Source organism: Opisthocomus hoazin, chromosome 2 (genome assembly GCF_030867145.1).
Source record: "Opisthocomus hoazin isolate bOpiHoa1 chromosome 2, bOpiHoa1.hap1, whole genome shotgun sequence".
NCBI classification, from domain to species: Eukaryota; Metazoa; Chordata; class Aves; order Opisthocomiformes; family Opisthocomidae; genus Opisthocomus; species Opisthocomus hoazin.
Window position 1 is genome coordinate 75,698,127 of NC_134415.1, and position 22,961 is coordinate 75,721,087.

Sequence of the window (22,961 nt, forward strand, 5' to 3'; positions counted from 1 at the left end):
GGCCACTGCAGCCGTGTTCAGTTTCACTGAAAACTGAAGATGAAACCTAAATTCTCATGAAATTATTAGTTTTCCTGTTGACTTATATGGCTGCAGCCACTATGCAGTGTAGAGTAGGAACCAAGGCAAGCACAAATATAGATTAGTCACTCATCTGTATTAGTTATTATCAGCAGAAAAACTGACGCCATCTCTGAAAAAGACCCAATGATTATCCTGTTTTTCAGAGGTTTTTTTAGAATGCACTTATACATTGTGTATTTGGGTCCAGTTCTCCTGCCTGCCTCAAGCAGACAACAGCTATGTTACTTCACAGAATCACAGATTTAATTTCCTTGAAAGATTTCACTTCCTTGAAAGGGACCTGGGCTCTTTCTTTGAAGTGCTTTGACATTATTTGTCTCAAGGTTGAACTCATTCACCAACCAGTCCGTGTACTGGTGACAGTATGGACATATTCAGCACTGGATCTCATAGGCCTCCTGCTGCAGAGTGCTCCTCAAGTCAGCTGCCAAGAAAGGACAGAAAATAACATTTTGGCTTCATTGGCCGAGTCTGACATGGCTTGAAGTTACCCTTCTGAATTTTAACAAAGTAGCCAGAGCAAAGGTATTAAAGTTAGACAAAAGTATGTTTGATCCCAACTAAGACTTTTGCAGACCAAATAAACATGAATGTAGCGATGCAGAAATACAGCTATTTTCCAAACACTATATGCTTTCAAACACTAAGAAAACACTTTTCACCAGTGGAAAATACATAGGCCAACAAAAGAATTTGATGTATTTCAGACATATAATCCCTCAGAATAAGCTCTGATCTTACAAGTTTCAAGTAATGAGGTAATGTGCTCCATTCCCTTTGCTTCCTTTAGTCACAACGATGTATATAACATACATAGCAAATTTTTAGCTGAACTCAAAAAATCATTAAAAAAAGTCTAAGAACCAGGTTCCACACTCAAACAAACACAGCACTACCTGTGGGCTGAATTCCCATTCACTTTGTTCAGAATACACTGAACTAACTTTAGACTGATTTAGACCACAGCCCTGAAATGAAGCATGCATGACTAAACATCAGCTATGAAGAGAAGTAGAGTGAAGCCAGCAGGGTCTCAGATGAATACAGGAACCCATCCACATACACCCAGTTGTAGATAGCCATCTTTTCCTGTGGCCAGAGATGCAGAAAATTAACATTTTTTAGAAAGATAACTTTGCTACTGGGTACCATACAGTGACATTTCCAAAGTTGTTCAGTACACCCAATTCAGATGAAACTAGTGCTAACTGCCTCTGCCATGGACACAGAGCTCACTGACGCTGCCTCTCTCTTGCATTTCAGACAAAGGACACAAAGGCAAGGACAGCATCCTTCCTCATGTCATCAGGCATTGAAGAACACCAACCTTCTCCAGCCCTTTCACCAGCCAGCAGGGCTATCTGCGCTGATCCCATTTACCTGCTCTTCCTCACTACACTTCCTAGTAAAGGCAGGGTAGCTCAGATTTTTCAGTGTATGCTGCCATCTGAGGGCTTGAACTCTTTCTTCATTGTGACACAGGCACTTCTACCCAACAGGCTGTTGGTTGCTGATTGTTGATGGCATGGAACCATCTGTTCTTCCATTTTCTTCAAATCCCATTAAAAAAATATGATCTTTGATAAGGAATGAGAGAGACAAGAAGAATGCAAGTAAAGCATGGAAGCAAAACTTACTCGACTATTGGAGCAGGACATTTCAAAGACTCTGGCCTGGAAAAGAATAAGTAAGAAAGTACACAAGATTCTTCTCATGTCTGAATTATACTCAGCACAATTATGACTTCATCACTTTTTGAAACAAACTTTAGTTGCCCCGTCTGAATCAAAGTTACATCTGTGTAAGTGGAGTTCAGAGTGGCCAGTAATGACAGTCATATGCAGGTATCTCGTAAATCTTTAACACAAAGGTATCAGATGCAAACCAAGCACAGGCTGGAAAACCCTTTGATTCCGACTTTACACTGAAATGGGTCTGGTCTCCCATTCAGCAGGACAGACTGGTACATTTCATTTCCCTTCCCTCCATCATTGCATGTACACTATTAGTTTGAATGCTGGTCTGCTTTAAAAGCTGGTTTAAGACCTGGCTGTGAGCATGGGCAGATCTTGCACCCACCTCTTTCTCTTTGCATTGCTAGAAAGGTGCAGAGAAGTGGAGTGTAAAGGAGAGCTAATGTGCGCAGCCATACCTCACTTTCTAATCTCTGTAATTCTGCAGTTTGATTTGACAGCTACACAAATCCCATGCTAGAATTCAGATGCCACACTACAAAGCAGACCAAGAAATGCAGGTATTTCTCAAATGGTTTCTAGACTGTAGGTTGGCTTTCTATAGCTGATTGTTCAAAGCAATAGCAAATTGACACAGTGTAAACGTGCATAGACATGAAATAAAGTGAAATATTTGTACAAACTCCACTGCTGATATTAGCCTGATAAAGGCTAAAAGCTACCACAGCTCTTTATTTTCCTGAAGGTTCATATGTCCGTAAAGAGGACATGGAGACACAAGCATTGGTTATTTGCTTATAAGTCATAATGTCTCCCTGAATTACCCTCGGGTAATTTTACGGCACCAGCTCCCAGTGGAGGGATGTGCCAGGCCATACGACTAAACTGCAACAGTACCTGCACCTTGATTTTTCAGTGTTTCATGGCCAATGATAGTATCACCTAATCTTGAAAAACTAACCAACAGTTTTTGAAACTGAACATAACCCAGTAGCTATTTCTGTGTGTCTTCATGTCATCACTGTGCACAGGCAGAAATCAGAAGATTTCCAGTGATATGCAGCCTGGCACGATCTCGGCACGCTTTCAGCAGGCACCGCTACAAACATGGAGCTATGCTGGGTGACAGTCCCCAGGCACAGCTCCCTTCACCTTAAGCAATTAAGTGGGTGATTTGAAATAAGTGATTAACCACCCTACATGCCTTTTAGCAATTAGGAAAAAGGTCCTGAAGGTGTTTCAAGGTCATAGGTGTACCATGTAGCTATCTGAAGGCTCTCTTTCTCCACTGACTATGCATGGAGCAGAAATTTACTGGGGTCCTAACTCTTTGCTCAGACTAAATGTACCACATTTCACTGGATAAATCCAGGCACTGGAGACTGTAGTGGGGCTTATGTATGTGAATACAGTGCTCAGAACTGGCTCAGTAGCTGGAACCTAGTGAAAATATTCTGATCAGTTCACTGAAGATGTTTAGACAAGGAAAGCTCATCGCATTTCAACACATAGACTTGCAGAAGGCTTAGCAGCAGCAACGTAGGTAACAGATACCTAAATGGGTGTTGGGAAGAGGAAACAAAGATTTGTGGTTTGAACAAGGTCCTGATGAACATCATTACTGTAATTATCAGGAAAAAAATTTTAATCGAAGAAAAACAACTTTTCCACAGAGACAATTACAATGTTTTTATTTAGCAAATGTACTGGAAGAATTGTTTTTCTGTAGAGACATACAGATACGCCCCAATTCCACAGAGGTTCCATTCTCCCAAATAGCTATGACTTTTTGAAATCAGTTTAATGAACAGCAGGGGATATATGTGCAGACATCAAATTTATTTTTGTGATAAGCCACATGATTCCATTTACTACTAATCCGCAAATAATTGACCCAGGGCCACCAAGAGCTTTCAGAACCCTTGCTGGTGCTTCATACAGAACAGGCTGTTCACATAATTTTAACTGTCCTTTGTTTCTAGCCATGTGAACAGAAAAGAAAAGACATTAAATACTTCCTTAATACCTCTTTTACCATACTGGCAATTGCTGAGGTTACCACAGGATCGCTTTGGTTTTTGTCTATATTTTTACAATTGCTTATGGAAGGGCAGTGATCTAGGACATTTTCCCTACTAAATGTGCTTCAACCTATAGAAAACTTTTGTGAAACCCTAAATTGTAAAATTGAGAACAGATTCTACAGCATTCATCCTTCTACAGTCTATACTTGACTGAAAGATAACGTGGTTTTTTTTCCTGAGCATTGTATTCCTTTATACTTTGAGTTAGCCCCGTATTTGCCTTCTGCTACTGCCTACTAGGCATTGTGCCTCTCACTTGGCAAGTACTAACATGATTCCCACTTCCCACCATGCCAGACTGTAAAGCACGGAAGAGATGACATGATGTAAGGGTCTGCAATAACTATACAGGAGTGTCCCATGTTGAAGCATTCTTTGGTTCGGCAGAGAGAAACGAAGTCTACTGCTAAGATCTGCCTTGCATACTTGTCTTTGACTGTCCTTTTCTACAGAGAATGTCCAGAGACACCCACAGCAGCCTGAAACGAAAACTCACTAAATGAAAATCCAACTCTGTATAAAAAAGAAAGCCCTTGAAAACAAATCTACTAAAAGGGCTCTTCTCACCAAAAAATTAATTACAACTTTACATTACTGAACTCTGATGAACAAAGCATAACATTCCCTCAGATGTGAGGCCCAACTGAAAAGAGAAAGGAGGAGTACTTATTAAGTACTTAGTTTTCTGAGATATTCATTGCTTGCCCTATTCTTCTATCCCTTCTGGTCTGAAACCAATCTTTCCCCAGCTGTTTTTGGAATGTTTCAGAAAAAAGAAGAAAAACTTTGGCCCTATTAGGGTTAATGCTTTTGCATAGACATATATGACCATAAACTGGTCGACTAGTAGAGGTCTTCTGCTAACATTGTGACTGAGAACAGGATGAATACAGCCACAATAATATACAGCTGTCTACTAAAAGTATTGCATACAGACATCTTTGGCCATGCAGTCTCTTGGCCTTCTGAAAATACGTGAGCTGCATTGCTAACATGACAAAAAAAATTGCAATGTTGAGAATTAGAAAGAGGCGGGTATAAGAAGCTGATATTGATGGGGCACTACTTCGAGTAGTTGTCACCATCTGTGCCAGCCCTGATCGGCCTTTGATTGATACCCCAGTTTTGTGCTTCACATAAGTGATATCTGCAAAATCCAGAAGATCTTTCATTTCCTCATCTTCATCTACAGGCAACTCTTTTTGTGCTTGAGTCTGTGCCTTTTGTCGCACTTTTCTTTCATTTACCTCAATTTGTGCAAAAATGTCGGGAACGGCATCAACAAATTTGTAGCCTTTGGCTACCTTTCTGTTTTTCTTTGCTCTGCCGTGCTGCTGCTGCTGCCTCTGTGAGATCGCAAATATCCTGTCAATGGCCTCCTCTGTCTGTCTCTTATCTGAAAACCTCAGCAGGCGCTCAGCAGTCTTCCTAAAGCTAGCCGTGTTGCGTACACGAGACAAGATCTGCTTCTCAAGCTGCTGGAAAACAGGCTTAAAATGCTGCAGGTTCCTCTCCACGATCCCTACGTAGTCCTTCACTTCTGGCACTGCGAAGTTCCTAATGGCAGAGGCTCGGTCAAAGACAATTTTTTGGCGGTCTGCAATAACCTGTGCAAAGGCCGGGCGGGACCCATCCTCAGTGGGCCACACGTACACCGCGTAGGCGTGCTCACTGGTGGTAACGAAAACATCCAGCTGTGGAGAATCTCCACGGATGGTGAAGCTCTGCACGTCGACGGAGGGCCCAATGAAAAGGTAAATGGCCCTCGTGACAGGGTGACGCAAGAGGGTCGTTACATTCACGTAGTTCGTTCCATTGTATGGGTAGCCCCGGGGATACATCCTTGAGGCGATGGTAGCTTTCTCGCTGTGGCCGGTGTCGTCCATCCAATACATCTTGTATATCCCATCATGGTGCCTAATAAAGGCCCCATGGACATCATCAACAACTGTTTCTTCAAAAGGCACATCGACATTGTGGAAGAAACTGGTCGCTGCCTCCAGGGGGCTGTCATCTTCTAGGTGGATTTGGTCCACTAGCAAGAGAAGCTGGGGATGGAGAAGTATGAGGTTTCTTTGCAATTTTCTCAGCTTCAGTTTAGGATTGTATGCACCCACTCCTTCTCCCCTGATAAAAACCACCCCGCTTCTCTCCATGGCAGCAACTACTCGTCCCTGACAGTCACCAGCCAAGTCATGTTTATATTTAAGCCACTTTGAGGAACAGTCTTCTGTAATCTGCCCTTCCCATGGGGAGAAGCAGCTCTTGGACACTGCAGGGGAAAACATCAACACATTATTAAAAAAGGTATATTTTGGCCCATACAGAGCTTCTGTTATGAAAGGTACGCCGTTGGGAGCAAAAGTAAAAGAGTTCTGGTCCGGGTGTTCATGGCCAGCATTAAAGTTCCTCCACCCCCTGATCCACTCTTTGTACTTGTTCTTATGAACAATATCATATATTGCACGTCCTCCCAGCTTTCCTGACTTGAAGGAAAGGAAAGGCCTGTTGATTTCAGCTGGCAAAGCACTTCCATAGGTTACTACTCCCCAGTCCTCAAAATAATGCAGCTTAGGAACTCCGTAGTCTGGTGGAGGTATGGAGCGCAAACTTGCATCATACCTGCCAAAAAGATGAGGAAAATGGTTTTAAAAAACACTTGACTGATTCCGTTATCAGCACCTGTACAAAACCCAAAGAACAATTCAGTATTTACATCAAGGAGCAAGCTAACAATATAAAGCCCACGTGTATGCTTCTTGAGTGAACTAATCGTACAGCTGTAATGATATTTATCATACTGATCCCTATACAAAATTGTTGTTTGCTTTTTACAGAATAGCTGAAAGCATCTGCTCCACGTTTAAAGCAAGCAATCCTTCTGCAGTCCAAAGATAAGAGTACCACTAATTTCAAACTAGCTACATTTTGTCTTATATCATAAAGCTACTGACTGCAATACAAATCTTTAAAAAAGGCACATTAGGAACAGGCTGTAGACACTGTCTATTTTGCGCTAGACATCAACATTTGCACCCATTTACTGACTACTTAACCAAGAGAAGCAGCATATCTGTTTCCCCAAACTGATGATTATAGAAGTCTATAGTCTCCAAACAGAATTAGCAATACACTAAAAATTAATGAAAAGGCATTTTAAAGGATTTTTTTTATGATTTACATCATTTAGTGTATGATAGTTTCCTTCTCCAACTAGGTTGAAGAAAAATTTGCATGGCTTTCTTCTGTAAATTGTAAGATACAAGACATTTGCTTTAAAAAGAGGTCTTAATTCCAGAAAAGGTTACAATGCTCACAATTTTTGTTTTATTTGATCTACAGGACTTAAAACAAACAAAATTAAAAAAAAAATTAACCATGGAAAACAAAAACTAACCTTCTGGCATTATTTTTAAGCAACCAAAATAAACAAGACCATCAATAGGCCCAGTAATATTTCTGTTAGATGTTTCCTGATCAGATTTATTCTCTACAGCTAACCACGAGCCTCTGTCAGGCCCCGGATGATCACAGCACATGTCTTGCATATGGCTTCGGGTAATTCCAGCCAGCACCAGGAGCCTGCTCTGTATCTAATGGTCCTTGATGGAGATTACCCTAAAAGCAGACCTGTTTCCCAAGGCTCTAATGCAAGTGGACGTGCTCGTCACAAGAACAACACTGCAGCACAGGGAAAAGGCAATTGCTGGAATATTCAAATAACTTTTGTTTTTTTTTTTTTTTTTTTACTCAGGTGCTCTTAAATTCTTTCACTTTGACGTCAAAAAGAACTTTATAAGTATAAATTCCGAAGATTTCCATGGAGGTGCAGGAGAAAAGAATGAAGGAATGGGGTTGTAGAGGAGAGATTCTGTATTTTGCAAATAACAAGATGAAGGGTGCTTGGAGCCTAATAAACATGCATTCTAATGTGCATCTCATAAATGCAAACCAATATGTAGTCAATATTTTTCTTGTAAGAGAGAGAAATAGAGCTACACTGAGTCCTCAGAAATGTACTTGTTGTCTCCACAGACTGAGGGAATTTGTATGTGTATCTAAAGCCTCTTGGGTCTTTCCATTTCTTACCTTTAGAAGACCAACACACAAGATAGCAGAGCTGTAAATTACATGGGAAGTATGGATCTAGTCATCTATCATGATATTTTTTCTAAGCATAACTTGCAAATTAGGGTGCAAAACCAACTAACAGTAGCCTTACTGCTCACATTACTTCAGCTTTTAAAAGAAAGCTTATATTATGACTTACAACTTTTAAAAGAAAACTATGCTTTAAATATTCACCTAAATAAATATTAAAGAATACAATGGGATTAAAACTCACTAGAATAGACCAAATAAACTGAGGAATACATGCAGGCAAATTTTCAGTCTTTTTGGAACTGCTTGTAGTCTATAAAAGCAATAGACAATGGAAGGAAAACACAAAAGCAAATGTAGGACAAGACCAAGGTGTTCCCTGTAGCAGCACATACTGTGCACCTGTGCCAAGTGAAGAAGTTCTTCTGAGCCTAATGACTCTCTGGGTTGCACATGGCCAGCCCAATCTTGGCTTCTACAGTACAAATCTAAAGATAACGGATCATCACTAACAGCAAACAGCTGTCAGGTTCCTTTTGAGCCCACTCATTCGCTTTCATACCAGAGAAATTCAGTGTGGAGAGTGCACCACCTCTGCCCTTTGGATGGTGTCCCTGGGCCCTCCACCACTCGGTTCCTTCTGATCTGCTCTGCCAACCAGTTCCCGCTGCCGTTCCGCATGACAAATTTGTCAAGAAACACCAGCTGGCTCTCTGGCCCATAGAACCAGTTATAGTTGGAATCCGCGATGGCCACAGTTCTCTGAAACCCTTGGGAAAAAGTGAAAAGGAGTGTGAGAAAGAACAAATAAATGTAGAATGATGCATTTGTAGAGCACGACGGTGAAGCCAAGCAGTAGAAACAGACACAAACAGAACCAGCCTTTTCAGATGTTTATAGACCTACGTGTAAATGAGCCATAAACAGGTTACACAGGAGTTCTTTCCTCCTGCTGTAGCTAACTTGAATACTCACCTTTCTTCTTTGGCTATGGGCTACAGACAGTCAAAGTAGTACAAAAAAATGTAAGAAGCAATGTCCCATCCACTTCCTCTCCTAACTCGAATCTGGCAAAGGTAACTTTCTCTCCACAGCTTTCACTTGTCCTATGCCAGTCCAAACTCTTCAAAGCAAGAAAACAGAGGTGCCCCCAAGGAAAAAAAAAATCAGCTTCACCCTGAAACATCTAGCATGCGTTTACTTTGCCCTTAGGAACCTCTCCCCAGTAGATGGCTGAGGTCTCACACGGAGTCAGCGCAGTTCCTTACACGTCTGTGCTGGCATGCCAAAGCTGCGCTCAGCCCCGCTTACATACACGGCTAGATCTGGGGTTCTTATAGCCAATAAAGTTAGTATGGTCTTTTTAACCAGGAATTTGAACAATATCTGTTCCTAATGAATTGTCCTGCAATTAAGCAACACAAAACCATCATTGAAAACTTGCAAGGCTGCCTGAAACTAAATAGCTTCTGAAAGCTAGAAGGGGTTGGGAATATTTACTAACTTTTAACTGGTTTCATATTTGCACATCTCCATCTTTCAGTCACAACTGGGACTTCAAATCAGAGATGTTAAAACACACTGCAAGACAGTGGAAAGATCCAGCAAGAGAACAGAAATATTAAAAAGTCTGCAAAATTGACCCATTAGTGATGTCAGATATTTAACTCTCATATTGACAAAAGAAAATGGTTCTTATACTCCTGGACTGCACAGAGAAACCTATCATTTGAGTCAATGACATTTTTCATAAGAAAAATATTTTAATAAAAGTGGTATAACAACCTGTTTCACTGTTTTGGGGAAAACTGGTGATCATGTAAAAAGTTTCCTACCCTACTACTTTTACCCTGGCTTCATCATTTGCTATTCCTTCCACCTAACCTTTTAGCATGATGATTTTTGGCAAAGGAAAAAACCAGTAAGAATCTTGAAGAATATTATTTTTCAAACAGAAAACCCCAGAAACGGGTCTGTTTGAAACTGCAGAAATCAGAAATCAAATTCTGAAGCATTGCTTTTTCTCCAAGTTTAAGTTTCTATCTTCTCACTGGTTTTAAAAGACAGAGTTTAATAAACAATGATCTTTAACAAGCAGTGATAAACAAGGATGTACTGTTTCGATGAATGATGAAGGTAAAATCCAAGGAAAAGGTTATTTAAAAAAATCCAAGTACAATGTTACTTTAAAATGGCCTACTTCAAGTATGAAATTTACTGCTGCTTCAAGAATTAGAAGCTTCATCTTCATTCACCCAAAGGACCTACCTGGCAGGACAGTCCTGTACATAAAAGCAAAGTGCTGCTTGAGCCAGGGGTGGCTGAAGTGATTGATATCAAAGTGCCTTTGGACAAGAAACATGTACTGAAACAGCGATCTGGTCGTGTAGCTGCCATAAGCCACCCCTTCGTAGAGGGAGCCATCTGTGATCTCCTGCAGCAGGACTACTGACTTCTCCATGATTGCCAACACTTGCTTGGTCCACAAGTAAGCTTCCTGAAGGTAGCCTGAAAGAAAAAGAGGTTGGTAAATCTAGTTACAACACCATAGATCATAGATTATGTCATCTGTACTCCCACAGTGGGATCCTTTACAGCAAAGAATCTGCAGTCCAGAGCTCTAAAATATAACCTCGCGCTACAGTGTCCCTGTACTTCTAGGGTGAAAAATAAAACACTGTATTTAAACACAGGGAAAATCTATCAAACACCTTTTGCTAATAATGGGGTATTACGCTTTCCATCTTAGAGGCAAAATTTCCTTAATGCATTCAGGGCACGCAAAAAGGGAAAAGCCACGCCAAGACTACTGTATTTCAAATTAAAGTCGTTTGAAAACAAACTTACGGTGCCCACTAGAGGGCTCCAATAATGCAAATATTCTAATCAGTCATTTTTCACCGGCATGATTACCCGTGTGGTGAGGAGATCCTCAGAGTTTAAAAATACAAAGAAGTCCACATCTGAGCTTCAGTTAACTGATTTTCTACTAATAGGTGCTCTATTTTAAGACATGCTCCGTTCTACTTAGACTGTCATTTTATTGCACAACTTAAAGGGTTATCCACACACAAGTTATTTTGGAAAAGTTTTGCATGGTTAATTCCAAATGCAGATTCTCAATTCTAGCATAAAATTGATCTTCCAACTAGGTGAAGTTTCAGCCTCCACGTATACAGAATCACAGAATAGTAGGGGTTGGAAGGGACCTCTGTGGGTCATCTAGTCCAACCCTCCTGCCGAAGCAGGGTCACCTACAGAAGGCTGCACAGGACCTTGTCCAGGTGGGTCTTGAATATCTCCAGAGAAGGAGACTCCACAACCTCCCTGGGCAGCCTGTTCCAGTGCTCCGTCACCCTCAGAGGGAAGAAGTTCTTCCTCATGTTCAGACGGAACTTCCTGTGCCTCAGTTTGTGCTCATTGCCCCTTGTCCTGTCACTGGGCACCACTGAAAAGAGCTTGGCCCCATCCTCCTGACACCCACCCTTCAGATATTTGTAGGCATACAAGCCCTAAACAGTTATATTTCTTCTAAAGAAAAGACTTTCAGAGTTCTTACTGTTTTGGTCTGCTCTACACAAACCAAGAGCTGGGAAGAGGATGCAAGAAGAGCTTGTCTGCCTTCACTAAGGAACAAGCACATGCACGAGAGCCTCAGCACTGCATTTATGTATTGCAGAAGGCAGACCGTGCATCCCAGCAGAGGAAAGGCCTCATTTTCTTTCGGATTTGCTGGCAAGAGAAGCAGGAGACCAGCTGCCTTGCATTTCTATATGACAACTTCGTGTCTACCCAACTCAAAGTGTCTGGACACAGATTTAGCCAGACTTCTTTCCATCATATAGCAGAGCTCAGCTGGCATACATTATACCCCACGGTGGTGAAGCGGTGCCTGCTGAACGAAGCGCATGTGCCAGGCTAAGCGAGTGTGAGCTACATTCAAACCCGCTACTAAGACTGTTTCATGTCATTGTCACAATTACTGTATTTATGCTCAGAAGAGTGATGAGCAATTCAGACTTCCTAGTAGTCAAAGCTGCCAAATCCTGCTCAGTTAACAGAGAAAAAAAGGTTGCAATGTTAGTAAGTTAAACAGACAATCTGAATCTAACACGGTATTTTTATCCGCTGGCTGAAGAGATAAATACAATGGGGAAGACCGGAGCAACAGGGGCAGGTGGTGCTACTTCTACTTGCTTTACTCACAGCTATCTTGACGCTACTTCATTGCTCTGATGGAGCTGGCAGCAGAGTGGTCTGTCCAAATAAAACCCCAAATGCTTCCACCCTTGTTTTCCCTTGTGACATTAATAGCCACAATAGCTAGCCTTTGACTACTGCACTAGCAAGAATGCTATTTCCCACGGTTCAGCGCAGTGTATTTACCATTGCTATACACAGAAGTCTTGTTTACTTAGTTTATATCTATGCTATAGCCCTAATGGCTGGAAGGATGCTGGAAAGAAGTGTCCTGAGCTGTGGCCCTTGGGTAGATAAAGTTACACTTTTGCAGCTCTCTTGGGGAGACAGAAGTCTTGGATGAAATTCCGGGTTGTCTTGTTGTATAGCTCCCAGCTGAGAGTGTTTCTGCCTGCTGACCTTCTCAATGCGCTGTGTAAGGGGACCAAGCACATCACTCATTACTGACAATCTACCCTGAAAGACCCTGTCTGTAAATCTGGACTGGATAGACTATACACAAGGGGATTTTTAATTCCTATAAACAGTGAGGTAAGAATTTCAGAATCACTTAGATAACTGAATTTATATACACAGGTACATATGCATATGTATTATACCTTGTACATCTGCCCACAGACTTTTGTTCTATTCAGTAAGTTAAATTTTTCTAAGCAGCAAAAGAGCAAACCCAATACCGTTGTACTCTCAGAAGCGTTTGTGTCAGTTCCTGATCTTTGCTGCATAAATGGCTGATCGAGTCGATACACTTTAGAAAAACATTCCTATGGTTTAGCACATACCTTGATTCATCAGAACCAGGCTTCCAGCCAGCAGGGCCACACAGTTGGTAGGCTGGTGGTTGTGGAGGTACTGGAAACCCCATCCACGTCTGTATGATGTTTCATACATATATCCCGAGGTATTGGCAATTACCTCAAGAAATCTCTCCTGTTGAGTCTTGCTAAGGTAGCTGTACAAGAAGTCATAAGCAGTGGCAAAACCCACTAAGGAGTGAGCGAGAGGGACCTCATCCCATGGGGCATCCTTCACTAGCCTGTCAATAAAGAAAGATTCCTATTAATTGAGTTTCACCTACTTATTTTTCTCCATTTCCATACTGTGAGTGTGTATGACAATATCTCTGAAGTTAGGCAATTCATCTTGAATTTTAGCACAGTAGTAAGCTACTTGCAAAGTCCCTGAGACCACTTTTTTCTTTCCTAAGTATGGACAATGTTAGCCTTCAAAGCTCATTAATTTTATTACAAACAACAAGTCATTAAATATTAAAACAGTGTTTGCAATATTCTAGGTTTTGCTAGGAGAAACAGATATGCAGAATATTGACTGCACAGAATCGGAATCTATCTGAAGCAAGATTCACAGCATTTTTGTGAGAAAGTAATATCCTGTAGTTTATACTCCTCCAAAAATCTGTAACAACCTTTTTCTTTTCCAAAGGAGAAAAATGTTGATAAATTCCTGAATGGTGGCTATGGGACTGAAGTTGTCTTTAAAGCAAGTGTAACAAAACAACTCACAATGCTGTTTCTTCATTTCACATATGCATACAATGCTAGAATTAGAGATGATGAAATTTACTTTCATGAGTACAATTCAAATTAATATCAGCATGAAGAAAACAGTGTTTAACATAAAATAGAGTTAAAGTGATGCCACTACTCAAAATTATTTTCTAGGAACTACCTGCTTATACCAAATGATTACGCTGAACTTAGCAAAATAGTAAATTTGTACCAAGGAAGTTCATAACAGAGGTGGAGGTAGTACACAAGAAATATTTCTCTTAAATCAAGCATATACTAGGTATCACAGACTTTACTTTTGCAGTACTGACAGTACTTTCAAGCCACAAAAAAAACGTGAAGGAATATATAGTGAAAGTAAAATCTTTGATAAACTGAACAATTGTCAGTTGCTTTCATGGTTGTTCTCTTATTTCACTTACTTTGCAATATATTTTTGTCATATTTTTTATTACAGAAATGTTAAATCTTTGAGTGTCCTACTGCAATCAGTGGAAATTGTGCTGTGCTCCTGAAGATGTGCACTTTCTAGCTTCAAATATTCTATGATTCTATAACTATGATTTCATCTTAATTTGTGTAAGCAGCCGTGTGAAGAAACAGATGAGAAAAAATACTGAAAGAGCAACATTTTTAAAAAAAATCCTCATTCTGCTATAGGAGCATTTATTTGCATTCAAAATACATGAATGCACGACGTAGAAATTATGGCCATCCACCTAGGGCACTGAAACTATGGTAAAACACATCATCTACAAGTGAGAAAAATGACCTTTAGTTTTTATTTCAGTACATCTAACACCATTGGAAGAACTCAAATGAACCTGGCAGATTCATACCTGTATGTAAGTAAAGCCCCTGTGGGCTTTTTGATTAGCTGAATTTCCAGCACTTTTAAGTGTTCACCTTCTCTCAGCTTCAATCCCGTCTTCTGCTGAATGAAGTTATACATTCATTTTTACATTTTTTAAATGAAATATTTCTCTCATGGATTTTTAATTAAATACATTAATGCATTCATCATTTACTTGAGTAGCAGGATTTGACCTTTTCTTTTTGAACCAGGGTTTTTATTGGACTGTTTTGTTTGCACAATTTTGTTTCTTGGTTAACAGACAGGCATTGACAGAAAGTAGTTGTGAACAATATTAAGACAGGCAGCTATTAAGTGTGGTAACAAATAACTGTCAAAAGATCAAGGAAAAAAGTTCTAGAAACGTGCTACTCATCGTCTTCGCACTCTCTGTGGTCAATGGCGAAAACATTTCTCTGTTGGTTCTTTTGCTGGTTCAAACTCTAAACTTATCAGTGAAGGCTTCCAGCCAGGTATAGTAAAATTTGTGACTTACGTTTTCACTTAGTTGTTATGCAAAAAAATTACAGACGTGTAAGGCAAAACATTTACATGCTTTTCCTAGATGCTCATTCTTTCCATGTTTCCAGATAAACTGGAAGAAAACATAGCTGAACTGGGCAAGAAACTCCTCCAACTCTCCGGATTTATTTATGCTATGTCACTGAGGCACAAAAATTGACAAATAACCAGTTAACTCAGGTTTTCAATCATCTCAATTAATTCTCTGCATCTCTATTTCTGCTTTTTCATCTTTCCTCATTGTTGAAAAAGCTCTTAAAATGTTGTTAGTCCTATATTGAAAAGTCAAGTTGCATTCTACGCCGGTTATATGCAACACCCTGGCGACTGCTGTCAGATATCTTTTGATACATGAACATACCTTTTACCAGATATATCATGAAACCTAATCTCCAAAGTATTTTTAGTTTTGCTTTTCACTAAACCTTTGCACATTTAGAAATCAGAGTTCAAATGGGTACAGGAAATATGCCTTTAAAGGCCTTTGCCTGGAACAGTTACAAAGTGACTGAAACCAAGCTATACATTAAGGGGAAGAAAAGAACATGAAAGAATTTGACTTAATGTGAAACATTTAATTTGAAGTTCAGTATCCTTATAACAACATACAAATTGCTAATTAGAATGTGCTTAAAGCTATTTAATGATCTTTACCTGACTTCATCTTAAAAGGGAATTGACAGTGGAACTGATTTATTGTAACTTTCATTGCTAAGACATATGCTAACTTTATGTTTGGTTTTGAATGCAATACTGCATCAAATTCTATAGTATAAAAGTGTGTATTATTCTCTGTGGCACCACTTCTGATGAAATAGAAAGCACTCTTCTGCACAGGAAGTGCTAAATCAATTAGTTATGACTTTATTTAGTTTGTTGACTTTTCCGGAAAAAAAACGCAAACCGCTTCGGTGTGAAAAACCTTATGTTCTGCATCTTAAGCCTACATACTAGCATAGTTACCCACCTCAGATTAGACAATGTAATTTTGCCATAACTCCCCTCAAATTGCAATTCTGTGTAGTAAGGCTTGTGTAGAATTTAACAGAGGTGATGCACACAAGTAATACAGAAAATAAAAGATGATGAGATAAAGACCCTCATTTATAAACATACAAAACAACAGCCAACATCTGTTCTTGAAATGAGGCTCCCTTGAAGTAATAACTCTTTAGCTGATATAAATCAGTGCACCTCCATTAACTGAATTTCAATGGAACCAAGCAATGTACACCGAACAATATGGAACATGATTCACCAGGAGAAAGGTCAAGTAGCAAGCATTAAATACTTTTTATATCTAAATTACGCTCTCATTTTTCAAATGGATGTCCAGTGTCAGATTTGGTAAACAGCCTGGCTTATAAACCGTGGGAAAGCATGGTACCATAAGCCTGCACTGAACATACTATGTGAAGAAAGAGTTTTCAGGGCTAACTTAACTACTTTGAAATATTAAAGAAAATTTGTGTGTATTTATACAAATAAAGACAGATAAAAACATGACAATACTTTGCACTGGAAAATAGCTATTTTCTAAGACTCAGAAGTAAAACTTAACAGCAGATAGGGTTCTATCTATATCATGATATTGTCTGTATCACCGATATGAACCTCAGCTTAGCAATTAACTCTGTCTGAAAGCAGTAAGTAACCTTTCCCTCACTGCTGCATTAGCCTCTTTGGTCTTTTGCACGTATCAGTTCTCATAAAAAAGAATCCAAAGTAAATAAAAATATCTGTAATGGATCTGTTAGTACAGAGCAACTACATTGTTGCCAGCATAAGCACTTTTAGCAATGGTAACTGTTCAAAAAATTCTAGAACATATTTAAAAAAACCCAGCTAAACCATAAATGCATCCCTACAGATGGTACCAAAAAAATATTTTTTTTTACACTTCTGTACCTATACCTGTATTTGGAAGAGGTGCATATCTGAAAACTGGAGAAGGTTTATAAAAGCAAAAAGTGCTGAACATGTTTGCTGCCTAATGATCAAACTCCATAAACATCCGAAGCCATATGCATCGTTCCACACAAAGAACTGCTGTCTGGACAAATTCTGTGAATGGCACAGGACAAATACATGCCTGGGGCGTTCTTTTAAGTTAGCTTCATCTGTGTCATGTAAAATATTTTTGTTACTTTAACTTGAACATTTAGGGTTTGATATAAATCCTCCACGAAGAAACTGGAGGAATAAAGAGATCACGGACAAGGCTGGTGTTATGGATAAGTAGTATGGTTTTCCTACTATTGAGTATGGTTTTCTTCCTGTTGAGAATTTTAGCATGGTGCAACGTGGTTATCTGTTTTAGATTTGTCACCTTCTACAACAAACGATGAATCTGAAGTGGGCGTTAATACCAGGTTCTTCAGTCATCAATTTATGATGTCAAGAATCTTCACGCATTGTCCAAGGCTAAGAGGGTACATACCACCTTCACTAAATGTAATTCTGTGCTCTGGATAAGTATACCAATTTTATAAAATTTTGGATGGGAAGTAAAAATCAATATCAACAACAACAACAAAAACAACACGAAAAAATGTGGTAAGATTACCACAAGCTCTCCACTTCTTCACAATATTCCTAATGCTATTAATGTCTCGTCTCTCAGTAGAAATGGTTTTCTGTATTTTTTCCCCCCTCATTTCTCTCTACTGATAACTACTTCCTTACTGAAACTGGAAGTATTAGCATTTCTCTAAGAAATATAAGCCAAGAGGGAAAAATCACTGTCTGCCCAGTTCAAGGCAGGATTTAAATCAAACTCTCCTGCTCAAGAGAGTTCCTTGGTCATGGCCTGTGGGATGTTTACAATTGCCTTTCCTTCACTTTGTATTCAGTTCTTAAAAACAAATCGAAGTAAATAGGAAAATAACACTCTAACCTGAGAAACAGAATATCCTTCCAGGCAATGTGAGATCTGATTTCTAGCCTCTATGTCAGTAAGTAATATGGCATCACTGATACAAAACGCAGCATTAAGCACATCCTGACACATACATTACACAAGTCATCCACATCCTGAAGTTTCATGCTCCAAACTTTCCCATGACAAATTACTTACTGCAGAAGAACTCTTGGAGGCTGTGGGCAGATGAAGCTAATGATTGAAGGGAGCATGCCAGTGCTCCCACCTCAGCACTGAACCGCTCACTCTCACTAGGTGGATGCAAAGGAAATGAGCCAGGGCTCTTTTCTGCAGGCTTACAGGTGAAAATGAGTTCAAGGACAGCCCTCTAGTGCATTTTGGCACACTCCACCTTAGAAATGGTAGCTAGCTAAGATCATCGTTGAGTTTAATGCACATTAAATGTCAAGTGTGGATGCAAACGTGGCATGTACTGGTGCCAACTGACCTCTTCATCCTGAAATCGACTGCATAATTGTACAGTCTTCCCAATGCCAGCAGCAATGCCCTGGCACTCCATAGACCCTTGATATTGTGCTGACCCGCCTCTGGGGGAAGGAAATACAGCTTTAAACCTCCCGTAAGGCAAAGGAGAGAAATATTCTTCTGTGGCCACAGGGAGTATACATACCAAGAGGGAGTATACCTACCAAGGGGAATGAGACCACCAACATTTATTTTATAAACTAGACTCAATTTTCGTTATTTTTCTTACAAGGCCTCCAAACCAAAATATTTTCTTGTGCTCAAATGGAATATTTTCTTCACTAATGGAACGTCTTCCAATTTTTGTTTTGGAAAGAAAAAAGAAAAATCCTTGAAAAAATCTGTTTCATCCAAAACAACCTCTCAGCTTTCACCCTTTCCACATTCTTCTGGTTGGCTGCCCAAACAAAAACCCCCACTATCTGCACAACCTGAGTGCTCGGACATTTGCAACAATAAAAATATTAAGAATAAAAAACACCCTTGAAAAATTGGTGATTTGTATTTCCAATGTCTACGGTAAAACACGACAATTTTGCCCCTATCTCTTTACCAGTCATGTTTCAGCAGCAGCCACTCTGACACGCTCATGTTCACTGCAGTTCAGTTCACGGGAACACAGGCAAAGGAGTGGTTAAATGTAAACAGCTACTTTTATATCAATACGGGGAAAAAAAAGGCAGTCTATAGACAACATTTTTCAGAAGTAAACTTTACTCCTTTGGAAATCTTCATCTACTTTCTATCCTCTTTCTCTCTGTTTCCCCATAGGTCTATAATCATCATTCTGCCACTTCTAACGCTTCTTTCAGATCCTCTTCTCTTGTTTTTGGCTTTGATCACAAAAGAGTCCTTTGCACACTGGGCTCGCTCTTAGTATCAGTCATGATCCTTCTGTGTTGACACATTAATAAACAAGAACTGAGCTTGGTTTAGTAGTTCTCAGTGCCGTATTAAGCAGACACAGAAATTTAGTTATGTTATTCTTTCCACAGATTACCTCTAGCTCCTGCTGTAGCAAATTTTTAAACCAGGGATGCCACAAAGTGAGCTCCCTATAGCTACCACAGAACTTCAATGCCAATTCATCTCCTAGAGATCCTATCAATTAAAAAAGAAGGTGTAAAAGAAACTCTTCAAAATCTAGCTAGCTATTTAATTTCACAGTCATGCACTATTTCTATTTTTAAATGCTACATAGGAAGAAGACAAGAACAGCATGAGCATTTGATATTTCACTTACTAACATAATATATATTCCAGATACCAAATTCATCCTCCTACCCTGCCTCATCTTTTTCTTGCTCCCTGCAGGAGACTATCTCAGCATCCCCCAAGCTTCTTTTATACTAACTTCTATGCTGCAGTCTTATAAAAACCTCCTAAGTTTTCTTTGAATGTGACTGCTGGGTGATGATTTGGAATCAAACAGATGTTCTAAATTTGTGGTGACAGCACAGAGCCTTGCTTTATTTCAGCTCAGCACATGTGAATTTATTTCAGTTACATATTTATCTACACATTTAATTATTTTTATTTAAGTATTTTTACTTTGTAATCCATATTGTTCAACACCGAGCCCTACCTGGATACTAACAGCAACATACAGCATGAGCCAATATTTTTAATAAACAGGGACTAACAGACAGCTATAGGTTTGCTGTCAATAAGAAATAGCAGAAGGGTCACATTTGTAATGCCAAAGCTTTCCATTTGCTTCTCCTTACTCGCTGCTATTTCCTTGGAATGTTTGCATGCGCTTGACAGCAATTATCTCCCCTGTGACACACACAGAGCCAGGCTTACTGTCAAATCCCACACCTTACTGCACATTGGTGACATACTTGTCTTCCAAAACGGTGCGTCAGACTATGTGGGGGAAAAAAAAAGCACGGAAATCTCTTGTCTGGCAGTTGCAAACAGGGACATCTCCTGCTGCAAGAAGGGTGCAGAATTTGTGAACTGCTAAGGCATTTGTTTATAAGGTGGACTTAATAAAGATGAGAGTTTTTCACTGCTTTGTCCAAAACACAGAATCTGATCAGACTCTTATTTCTGCATGATGTGTGACTCCGATTACATCACTCTGCGCAGTGCGGGAACAGGCCGAGGCGGCATATGGAAAGAATCACGAGTACAGATCCCCTCGGCCAAAAACACGCTGCTGGTGGGGAGTGCTCTAGGGGCCAGTCAGAGATAAAATGCTAGAAAACGCATCTGTATCCTCTGTTCTCTGAAAAATGAGATAATATACTTAAATATAAGGACAAACTTTTCCTAAGATTTTAGACAGCATCTAGATACCAAATCCTAGGAAAACCAAGCGAGATATTTAACACTAGCTTTTAATTTTTACAAGCAAAATCATCAAAGTTCATCTATTTGTCTTGAAATATTAATGCACTATGTTTCCCTGCTCTCGCTAGGCTCTGAAACATTGTTCGTTCCCATATTATTTTGGGTGAATGTTATTGTTAGCTATTAGCCATTACCCCTTTGTTTATTTTAAAATGTAAACCTACTCCAGGATGTAGCAATTATGGACGCATGAGCAGCATGCCTATCAACGTCGGTTGTTATGACAAACGGCTCAAGTCCTGTTAGTCTACACGAATGGGAATTCACTTAAGGGTGTACTTGATTATGTGATATAAAATAATTATTGTAATAGATGAGAAAAGACAGAAGTGCTTAATTACATGCCTCTTCCATGCATGTATCCGTTACCAGTAGACTTTCACATAATTGTACCCTGAGCTATTGCATCATATTTGGAGCATTGAGGATTCTCTGTAATGTAAAAATGAAATTTAAAATGTCAGTATCCTTAATCTCCTGGCATTCTGGGGCAAATAACCAGTGACATTCTGACTATATTTATTTCATCCAACTACGGCACATACTACCAAAATACACTTTTGGTTTCTGGTAAAGCTTAAATTTTATTTAATATTGCCACAAAAAATAGAAGAAACTCCTCCAGCTGGATTTTTTTTTTTTTTTTTAAATTCTAGAGCTATTTTAGAGGCAATGACATGTCTGCAGAAGCCAAAAGTAATCCAGATTATACTGTGGAAAGAATCAAGCTGCCAGCAAGGAACCTATATGATCACCAGATTCAACTTTCCAACACAAGTTGACGAATCTGTCAGTCAAAAAAGGACATTTTTTTGGCAATTTACAAGGACATCTAGGCACATACTTTATAAAGCAAGTCTAGGGAGAAAAAAGTTCCTCCAATTTACTTATCTTACTGATACCTCTCTGGACAAGCCCTCTTTACTGATGACATAAGGAGTTTTGGCAGATGAGTCTCCTGACATTGAAGGCTCCAAACCTGGGGAACATCAAAACCGCTCCTTTTTTCCACCCGCCTGATCAGAACACGTGTGCCCTCAAATTATTTAATAAGGACAACATTCGTAATGTATCACCCAGAATGCTATTTTACCCAAAGTCTGAGGGAAAATAAACATGCCTAAATCGACTGGACCACTTTTTTTTTTTTCAAATCCCATTACTGTGGTATTGCCAGCACAGTTCATGTGCAGTCTCACGCAGTCCTTGAGATGCCATAACATCCAAACATCTGCTAGCAGTGCTCAGGCCACAGATCTCCCATTTGCCATGCTTGTTCTCCTAGTCTTATCTTAGGTGGAGAAGTGTGTGCAGTAACACGTTTTCTGGTGCTTTTTAGTTGAATTTCTTAGGAAAAACAGATTTATGTAATCTGTCTGTGCCCTCCTTCAGCTTGTGAACCTGCTGACTTATTTGAGCAAAGCCAGGCAGAGCAGTACATGCCTCAGAGATGTTACATTCCTACAGTTTTCCTGAAAACCACTGTTGGGCGATGGAAAGGGATCTATATTACTGCCATCACTAATGGAGCTATCGTGTGAACTCCATGTTGACAGCATTCAGCCATAAAGGGAAAAACAAAAATGGAAACCAGATCCATGTTTCTGTCACAGCATTTGGAAAGCTGGTCACCTGGAGGTTGGAGGTTACACAAAGGGCAGCTTACCCCAGCCCTAGCAGCTACGTTTCTGATTCCTTCTTTCTGTACTTCCCCTACGAAATGCACTGTATGTGATTTTTTTTGCAAAGCAAAGAACCTTGATTAAACCTTGATCATTTGCTGAACAGCTTGTCTACATCAGCAGGGAAAGATGGGAACAGCTCTTCTTGGCTTCTCTTCCACTGAGGTAACACAAGATACTTGCTCGAGAAACACAGTAGTTTTGGGGAGGTAAATATTATCAAAGCCAAGTGGAAATAGGATAGCTGCTCAATTCCGATTGGTATCAGGTCAGCTGGGACAAAGGAGAGCATTATGGTAAGCGACAGCGGAGCCACAATTATTCCAGGGCAGGAATCACAGGACACAAGGAACTGAAATGAGGTTACTGAGACAGTGAGCTAGATGTAGGAAACTGAGAAAGATGGACACAAGTAAGTTCCACTAGTCACAAAATCACTTGCACCTCT

General features: G+C 39.8%; 1 protein-coding gene across 4 annotated transcripts in view; it reads right to left on the reverse strand.

Annotated features, from left to right (window-relative positions):
* Positions 1–428: 428 nt before the first annotated feature.
* The window catches only part of DSE (dermatan sulfate epimerase), a 38,844-nt gene continuing 16,311 nt past the window's right edge, over positions 429–22,961 (reverse strand). For 2 of the 4 annotated variants that reach the window (XM_075414177.1, XM_075414176.1), the window contains exons 3-6: positions 12,946–13,199; positions 10,232–10,471; positions 8,526–8,733; positions 3,454–6,484 (exon numbers count right to left, since the gene is read on the reverse strand). In XM_075414177.1, coding sequence (XP_075270292.1) covers positions 4,723–6,484; positions 8,526–8,733; positions 10,232–10,471; positions 12,946–13,199 — 2,464 coding nt within the window. In that variant the 3' untranslated portion in view covers positions 3,454–4,722. Of the gene's footprint in view, positions 509–1,721; positions 1,758–3,453; positions 6,485–8,525; positions 8,734–10,231; positions 10,472–12,945; positions 13,200–22,961 lie in introns of those variants that run through there. The other 2 variants (XM_075414178.1, XM_075414179.1) reach the window with 2 other exon arrangements.